Source organism: Hemiscyllium ocellatum, chromosome 43 (assembly GCF_020745735.1).
Source record: "Hemiscyllium ocellatum isolate sHemOce1 chromosome 43, sHemOce1.pat.X.cur, whole genome shotgun sequence".
NCBI lineage: Eukaryota > Metazoa > Chordata > Chondrichthyes > Orectolobiformes > Hemiscylliidae > Hemiscyllium > Hemiscyllium ocellatum.
In genome coordinates, this window is record NC_083443.1 from 24,044,019 (window position 1) to 24,053,837 (window position 9,819).

At 42.0% G+C, this 9,819-nt stretch overlaps 1 protein-coding gene across 1 annotated transcript in view; it reads right to left on the minus strand.

Annotated features, from left to right (window-relative positions):
* Nucleotides 1-8,966, minus strand: part of parga (poly (ADP-ribose) glycohydrolase a) — a 215,302-nt gene extending 206,336 nt beyond the window's left edge. Inside the window, exon 1 of the mRNA XM_060854133.1 lies at nt 8,807-8,966. Within this exon, the coding sequence (XP_060710116.1) occupies nt 8,807-8,966 (160 nt within the window). The remainder of the gene's footprint in view (nt 1-8,806) is intronic.
* Nucleotides 8,967-9,819: the final 853 nt, after the last annotated feature.

The following is a 9,819-nucleotide window of genomic DNA, read 5'->3' on the forward strand; positions in this document are numbered from 1 at the left end:
CTATTAGTTAGCCATACTCCCTCCAACACCACTGCCTCTTATATTATTAAGTAGCCTGATGTGTGGTAACTATTTCTTAACTATTCCAAACTACTTTCTCTAGGAAAAATGTTTTATGGAAAAAAAAATTCCAAGCTAATAGTTTTTCTCCTAAGGAAAACAATGCAGAATCTTTGAACTGAAAGCAAGTTAATACTATCCACTTTGTCCCAACACAAAGATCCTCATTATCACCCAAGGGCTCTGTTGCTCATATCACTATCTTTTAAAAAAATAAGACTCCAGAACTACTGCCAAGGTCATAAACACACTCATATACAAAGACCAAAACCCATATGCCACCAGTTCAAAACCTAAACTCTAAAACAGATTACATTTCTCATCAAAAGTTATATCTCATGCACTTTACATCACAGCACCAAGATACTTGGTCAGTAAAGGTGCAAAATTCTTCTGAGCAACACAAAGGCAGAGTGAGTTTGTCTGAGAAAAGAAATGTTTTAAGTAAGTTTTACCGCAAGTAGTAAGGTGTGTTGGATGGGAAATTTCATGGTGGACAGAAGTATTTTTCTCCCCTTCTACTCTTTTTTTAAGAAAGTTAATTGGTTAGTAGGAAACTGCAATAGTGACTGTCTTTACATTGCTGCAAATTAGAAAAGAATGTTAAGCCAAAAGCCTGCAAATGGGACTACATCAGTTTTGGATAACTAGTTGTTGTGAACAAGTTGGGCTGAAGGGTCTGTTTCCAAACTGTATAACCAATGAATTGGTGTACTTGAACTTAACTGAGAAATACCAGAAATAAAAGGCAAATCAGACCCAAAATGATCAAGTAATTTAACAAATCCAAAACAAAATAAAGGTTCACGTAAAAGCAGTAAAGTTAAGATGTGCCATTATAGCTCAATCAAGTGTAATGTCTGGCTTATAATATGGGAAGCTATGGACACTACCAGTGTCCTAGGCAACCACGCATGGTCAGCTACAAAAACGTGAGCTCCAGATTTCAGGACTGGGCAACAACTGAAGTTAATGTGGCATATCCATGAGGTTAATAGTTACGTGAATAGTACATTCAGAGAGAGATAGTCACACAACGGTTTAAGCGTCCAGAAGCAGAAAGGAACCAGCAGTCCTTCCAAGAGAAACAGACAGGTATCACAAGAGTTCCCTGGATCCTGCTCACAAATCATGCTAATGAGGTCACTGGTTCCTCAAACAGTTGCGATCAGAGTAGCATGTATGGCAATTCAACTGAACAGAAGGGGATGATGTGATGAGGGAGAAAGGATGAGTAATAGTAATAAGGCATTAGTTGGTTAAGGGAACAGACAGATTTTTCTGTGGCCACAGGAAAGACTTCATGTGGCTTCCCTGGTGTCAGGGTCAATGATGTCACAGAGCAACTGCAGGACATTCTTCCGGAAAGGATGAACAGCTAGAAGTTACATTCCATATTGGTACCAATGTTTTAGGTAAAAAGAAGAATGTGGTCCTACAACCAGAATTTAGGAATTTGGGTAGAAAATTATGAAGCAGGTCCTGACAAGTTCTAATCTTTAGTTTACTTCCAGTGCCATATACAAATGAGTACAGAAATTGAAGAATAAGGTTAGATGAACTTATGGCTGGAAACATGGTGCAGGAGATAGGGTTTTAGATTTCTGGGACTGGCTCTGTAGAAGAGGACACCCTTACAAGCCAGACAGATTGCAACTGAACAGAGTTGGGACGGAGTTACTTCCACGGTGTTTTGCCAGTACAGCTGAAAAGACATTAAAGTAACTTAGCAAAGGTTTGAGTAGCAAGAGAGAATATTAGAGAAGAATACCAGAGTTATATGTTTTCACGAGTTTGGTTCTGGTCTGGAAAGTACTGCCGGGACCCACATGAATGCAGGTTCAACAACAGTAATCATAAGGACATTGGATAATTATTTAAATAGAAACAATGTGAAAGGGTATGGAGAAAATGTGGGAGAATGGCACAAAGTATGATACCAGGGTCATAAAATAAACTATAGATAGCTAAGTTAGTCGAGTTCATCAGAGTGGTCAGAGTCAGGATGAAAGGAAAATAAATATAAGACATTTGTTAGACCTGAGTTACAGCATTGTGTACAGTTCTTGGTACATTGTCAGTAAAGGTGAAGTTGCTATAATCCTAGTGGACTGCTCTAGAGAGGACTGGAAGAATGCCTTTGGAGAGCCAACAGGCACAATGAGCCAGATAGCCTCCTTTGGCACATAATACTTCTGCAATTTGTGATATATTTTAAAGACAAAACAAACTACGGTGAGTTGCGCTAAAACACTACATAATTCACAGAACATCTTGCAAAGAGATTTCAATTTAAATGCCAGGTTCAGTAAAATGCTTTTTAAAGAAGAAAAAAAGAGATTGCGTACAGAAGGTTTTTCTTTATAATAGGTATTCAGGTAACTGTATCAACATATCTTCCTATAGCCACTCTGCAATTGAAGCAGAATGTCTCGAGTTAACATCACATGAACGCAAACCTGAAGGCGCAAACATTTTATGAACTGAGTGAGTGACTTTCATGAATATGTAATAAGTCTCATTATTGTTTTAAATCAAATGGTGTGAAATCAAACAGAATATGCAGCCTCATTTTGGAGATTCAGCATCTGTACTCTGCTTGTTTTTCAGTTAAACGGTACTTCAGTGAAATTCAAAATAATTTCTGTCCCAAACTCGCATCCATAAACAATTCAAAAGTAATATATATTTAGTTGCTCATCAGAAGATATCTCATTGTGCTCAGAGGACATAATAACCAGTAACAACTTACACAATCACTGCCACCATCATCATATGGAGAACTTCCAAAGAGCTCTTGTAGAAAGAGCAGGAAACATCAAGAGAAGAAAGATGATGCCTGAATTACAGAAGTCAACTTGTCGCCTTCTCATTCAACTTTCTTAGCTGCAATTTAACACAGGCCTAGGAGCACAAACACATCAGAAACTGATGCACAGCACTTTGGTTCATACAGAAAAAAACTTAAGACAAACAGAACTTGCTGGAGAAGCTCAGCAGATCTGGCAGCATTTGAGGAGAAAAAGTAGAGCTAACATTTTGGGTCTTCTGACCCTTTTTCAGAACAGATGCTCTGAAGGTTCTGAAGTACTGCCACCACCAAACCCGAAACTTGAACTCTGCTTTCTCTCCAACAGATATTGCCAGACCTGCTGAGTTTCTCCAACAACATGCGTTTGTTTCAGATTTCCAGTACCCACAGTTCTTTATTTTAAAATATCTTAAGAGAGTTACTTGAAAGAATTTATTGACTTCAATTCATAGTACAGCATTTAGAGTCATAGAGATGTACAGCACAGAAACAGACCCTTCGGTCCAACTTGTCTATGCCGATCAGATATTCCAACCCAATCTAGTCCCACTTGCCAACACCCGACCCATATCCCTCCAAACCTTCATATTCATATACCCATCCAGATGCCTTTTAAATGTTGCAATAGTACTAGCCTCCACTATTTACTCTCACAGCTCATTCCATTTATGTACCACCCTCTGCGTGAAAACATTGCCCCTTAGGTGTCTTTTATATCTTTCACCTCTCACCCTGAACCTATGCCCTCTAGTTCTGGACTTCCCCACTCCAGGGAAAAAAGATTTTGTCAATTTATCCTATCCATATCCTTATGATTTTATAAATCTTTATAAAGGTCACCCCTCAGCCTCCAATGCTCCAGGGAAAACAGCCCCAGCCTATTCAATTTCTACCTATAGCTCAAATCCTCCAACCCTAGCAACATCCTTGTAAATCTTTTCTGAACCCTTCCAAGTTTCACAACATCCTTCCGATAGGAAGGAGGCCAGAATTGCATGCAATATTCCAAAAGTGGCCTAACTAATGTCCTATACAGCCGCAACATGACCTCCCAACTCCAATACTCCACATTCAGAGCAATAAAAAAAAATACCAGATGCTTTCTTCAATATCCTAACTACCTGCGACTCCACTTTCAAGGAGCTATGAACCTGCACACAAAGGTCTCTTTTTCAGCAACATTCCCAAGGACTTTACCATTAAGTATATGTCCTGCTAAGATTTGCCTTCCCAAAATGCACCATCTCACATTTATCTGAAACTCCATCTGACACTCCTCAACCCAATGACCCATCTGATCAAGATCCCCTTGTAATCTGAGGTAACCTCAAATTTTGGTGTCATCTGCAAACTTACTAACTAGACCTCTTATGCTCACATCCAAATCATTTACATAAATGATGAAAAGCAGTGGACCCAGCACCCATCCTGTGGCACATCACTGGTCACAGGCCTGTGGTCTGAAAAACAACCTTCCACCACCTTCTTCTGTCTTCTATCTTTGAGCCAGTTCTGTATCCAAATGGCTAGTTCTCCCTGTATTCCATGAGGTCTAACCTTGCTAACCAGTCTCCCATGGGAACCTTGTCAAACACCTTACTGAGGTTCATATAGATCATGTCCGCCGCTCTGCCCTCATCAACCCTCTTTGTTACTTCTTCAAAAAGCTGAATCAAGTTTGAGAGACATGATTTCGCACGCACAAAACCATGCTCACTATCCCTAATCAGTTATTGCCTTTCCTAATACATGTAAATCCTGTCCCTCAGGATTCCCTCCAACAACTTGCTCACCACCAATGTCAGGCTCACCGGTCTATAGTTCCATTCTCCTTACCACCTTTCTAAATAGTGATACCACATTAGCTAACCTCCAGTCTTCCGGCATCTCACCTGTGACCATAGATGATACAAATATCTCAGCAAGGGGCCCAGCAATTACTTCCCAACTTCCCACAGAGCTCTAGGGTACACTGATCAGGTCCAGGACATTGATCCACTTTTATGCCTTTCAAGACATCCAGTACTTCCTCCTTTGTAATATGAACATTTTTCAAGATATCACCATCTATTTCCCTACAATCTATATTTCCAGTCCTTTTCCACAGTAAACACTGATGTAAAATACTCATTTAGTATCCCCCCCCCCACCCCGATCTCCTGCGGCTCCATACAAAGACCACCTTACTGATCTTTGAGGGCCCTATTCTCTCCCTAGTTACCATTTTGTCCTTAATGTATTTGTAAAAACCCTTTGGATTCTCCTTAATCCTATTTGCCAAAGCTATCTCATGTCCCCTTTTTGCTCTCCTGATTTCCTTCTTAATTTCCTTAATACTCTTCTAAGGATTCACTCGATCTATCCTGTCTATACCTGACGTATGCTTCCTTTTTCTTAACCAAACTCTCAATTTCTCTCATCATCCAGCATTCCCTACACCTGCCAGCCTTTCCCTTCACTCTAATGGGAATATACTCTCTCTAGACTCTGAAGGCTTCACACTTTCCAGCCATCCCTTTACCTGCAAATATTTGCCTCCGATCAGCTTTTGAAAGTTCTTGCCTAATAGCATCAAAATTAGCCTTCCTCAAATTTAGAACTTCAACTTTTAGATCCAGACTATCCTTTTCCATCACTAATTTAAAACTAACAGAATTATGGTTGCTGGTCTCAAAGTGCTCCCCCCACTGACACCTCAGTCACCTGCTCTGTCTTATTTCCTAAAGATTAGGTCATGTTTTGCATCTTGGCAAAAAAAAGTTACACACATCCACATAGTGAATTAGAATATTTTCTTGTGCGCACTTAAATTCCTCTCCACCTAAACCCTTAACACTATGGCAGACCCAGTCTATGTTTGGAAAGTTAAAATCCCCTACCATAACCACCCTATTGTTCTTACAGATAACGGAGATCTCCTCACAAATTTGTTTCTCAATTTCCCTCTTGACTATTAGGGTGTGTATAATACAATAATCATCCTTTTTTTTATTTCTCAGTTCCACCAAAATAACTTCTTTGGATGTATTTCCAGGAATATCCTCCCTCAGTACAGCTGAAACTACCACACCCCCTCCTCTCTTGCCTCCCTTTCTGTCCTTCCTGTAGCATTTGTATCCTGGAACATTAAGCTGTCCATCCCAGAGATATGTTTCTGTAATTGCTATGATATCCCAGTCCCATGTTCCAAACCATGCCCTGGATTCATCTACCTTCCCTGTTAAGCCTCTTGCATTGAAATAAATGCAATTTAATTTATCAGTCCTTCCTTGTTCTCTTTGTCCCTGTCTGCCCTGACTGTTTGAGTCACCTCTTTTCTAAACTGTGCCAGTCTCAGATTGATCTCTTTCCTCACTATCTCCCTGGATCCCTCCACCACCACCACCACCACCCATCATCACCCTTACTAGCTTAATTCTTCCTTTGCTGCTCTCGCAAATCTCCCTGCCATTATATTGTCCCCTTGCAATTCAGGTGTAATCCGTCCTTCTTGTACAGATCATTGCTAACAGAGAAAAGATTCCAACGATCCAAAAATGTGAATCCTTCTTCCATACACCAGCTCCTCAGCCACGCATTTATCTGCTCTATCCTCCTATTCCTATCCTCACTAGCTTGTAGCACCAGGAGTAATCCAGATATTACTATTCTCCAGGACTTACTTTTTAAGTTCCTGCATAACTCTCTATATTCTCCCTTCAGATTCTCATCTTTTTCCTTTCCTATGTCATTGGTTCCAATGTGTACAATGACCTCCTGCTTGACCCTCTCCTCCTTGAGAGCATTCTACAACTTTTCTGAGACATCCTTGATCCTGGCACCTGGAAGGCAACACACCATTCTGATTTTTTTTGCCACAGAAAGGTCTGTCTGTGCCTCGGTCTAGAGAGTCCCCTAATACAATCAATCAATCTCTTGGAACCGATCATCCCCCTCATTACATTAGAGCCAGTCTTGATACCAGAAACTTGACTGTTCATGCTACATTCCCCTGAGAATCCATCATCCCCTACATTTTTCAAAACAGCATATTTGCTTGCAACCTACCACTCTTACCTTTCCTGGAGTTAACTCACCTATGTGACTGTATCTGCAACTGTTCTCCCTTCCTATAACTGCTTTCCATCACATCCCCTTGCTCTTGTAAATTCTTCATTGCCTGTGTCACTCCAACTGATCCATTCAATCTGATAGGATTTGCAACCAACAGCATTTACTGCTGATTAAATCCTTAGTAACATTAACTTTTGCCAGGATAACAAAATTCTCCTTTCCACCAACTTCCCACAGATTTGTTAACTTGTGAACAAATCTACAAACTTGGTGCAGGAAATGCTAACAACTGAATCATTGAGAAAATAAGTAAGAGCAAAGGGCTAAATCAAGATCGAAATGTAAAAATGACTGAGTTGTATCAGGAAGTGGGAATCTGGTTGAAATGATTTGGGCCACATTCAACATGATGGCCCTTCAGAGTTGTCTTGGTACTTCCCAGAAACTCATTGTGTGCTGCCTAGACCTTGCACCAGAACAAAATCCATAGGATTTTATTTTCTGCAGGAGATTTTATTTTTTCTCCGCCTAGCTGGAAATAGGAAACAATGATTTTTGGCAGTCAAAGGGGCAACGGAATCTCCAGGCAGAGGTCCAACTAAACTTAATGGCAACCTTATCAAAAGAACTGAACGCTTTCTTGAAACTTTGCTTCTAACATATGGCAGAGGTGACAAGATGGCATTGCCCAGGAATGGATGGGTATTCAAGCCTGGCATGGAGCATTGTCACATCTCAAGAAGGTTGAAATATAAAAGCACCGTTGTGCTACTGAGACTTTATAAAGCTCTGGTTAGGCCCCATTTGGAGTACTGTGTCCAGTTTTGGTCCCCACACCTCAGGAAGGACATACTGGCACTGGAACGTGTCCAGCGGAGATTCACACGGATGATCCCTGGAATGGTAGGTCTAAAATATGAGGAACGGCTGAGGATCCTGGGATTGTATTCATTGGAGTTTAGAAGATTAAGGGGAGACTTAATAGAGACATACAAGATAATACATGGCTTGGAAAGGGTGGATGCTAGGAAATTTTTTCCGTTAGGCGAGGAGACTAGGACCCGTGGACACAGCCTTAGAATTAGAGGGGGTCAATTCAGAACAGAAATGCGGAGACATTTCTTCAGCCAGAGAGTGGTGGGCCTGTGGAATTCATTGCCGCAGAGTGCAGTGGAGGCCGGGACGCTAAATGTCTTCAAGGCAGAGACTGATAAATTCTTGATGTCACAAGGAATTAAGGGTTACGGGGAGAATGCGGGTGAGTGGAGTTGAAATGCCCAGCAGCCATGATTGAAGGGCGGAGTGGACTCGATGGACCGAATGGCCTTACTTCCACTCCTATGTCTTATGGTCTCATTCCTCCAAGGTGAAGTGCAGACGGCTGCGTGGTACCACCTGCCTGGTTACAGACCTTTCTTGCGGATTGACAAGCCAGTGCCTCTCTCGGGAGGGGGGAGCTGCTGGGGGGCAACCTCCAGCCTCAGCCTTTTCCTCATGGGCTGGCAGCCAGGCGCTGCGCTCATGGCGCGGGGAGCGAAGAATTAAAACACAGTTCAAACACCACCCTTCAAAAATAAAACGCAACCAAACAAAAACAACCACGGAGTAGGCAGGCGGGAGGTGTTTTGCTGTGAGTGGGTGTGGGAGGAGGGGGAAGGGGGCAAGGATCCCACCGAAACCAAGATGGCGGCGGCAAGGGGGGGTGCGGTAGATCTCGCGATCGCCGCGGAATGTTCCAGAAGCGTCCGCACACCCCTCCCCCACACACGTCAGGGACCGAGTGGAAAGAAAGGAAGATGGTCTTTGAGGAGAAACCTCTCCTTTCCCCACACCCGCCCCCCCCCGATCCTTTTCCCCCAGCCCCAAGAAATGCATTTAAACCTGTCGCATCCTGCCCTCGATCGCCGACCTCCGGACCGCCGCCCTCGTCTCGCTCAGCCGAGCGGCTGTAGTTTCCCGCTGGTAGCACGGCGCCGCGAGCGAACGCGAGAAAATGGACGACGGGACTACAACTCCCGGCATGCCTGCGGCCGTTCGACATCATAATAACTGACGTGCGTATGCACCAATCGTTTCCAGGATGGTGTACGCGTCACTGTGAGGCGGGGGTATCCCATGGTGAAGGGAACTCCCGGAAGTAGTTCGTCCCAGATCAAGTTTACTGTTCAACAGGGACCTGCTAACCTTCCACCATTCAACAATACTGCTCTTTTTAATTTAACTGACGATCAGTCGTTAAATAGCTAGGGCCAAATGCTTGAATAGTTTTTCATTCAGCATTATACCTGCCCAGAATGAATTGCACTACTCTCGTATCCAGTTCTGAAGGGATACTGGACTCGATATGTTAACAGAGATGCTGCCAAATCTGCTGAATTTCTCCAGCAGTTTCTCCTTTTATGTGTTTCAGATCTTTAATATTTGCAGTTCTTTGCTTTACCTCACTTCCTGGTTTGCTGCAATGTCAATGTTTGATCTTTGTAAATTTGGCATCTGAAACAAAATGTAAATTGTTATCTATTACTTTTCTGTGCAGTCTGAAAAAGTATTTCTGCAGCATGTATCTATCAAGTGATACATCGAATGAATAAATGAACCTGCTTGAATATCGATATATTTGGAAAACCTTACAAAATCGAATTCTGTGCCTTCATTTGTTTGCATATGGTTTTCTTCATGCAGCTGTGAGTAATAGGAAATGAGTGTTTTTGTAAATTGTATTTCCATATAGTTGGACTGTGTAAGCAAGTGGGAGAAGAACATTAGCAAAAGTTTCCAAGTTTGCATATTTTACAACAGGTCCTTTTATTTGAACAACATATCCCTCCTCAGACATATGTTGTTGTAATAGTTTAGGAACAGTACCAGAAAATATACTACATAGTTATGCAAAT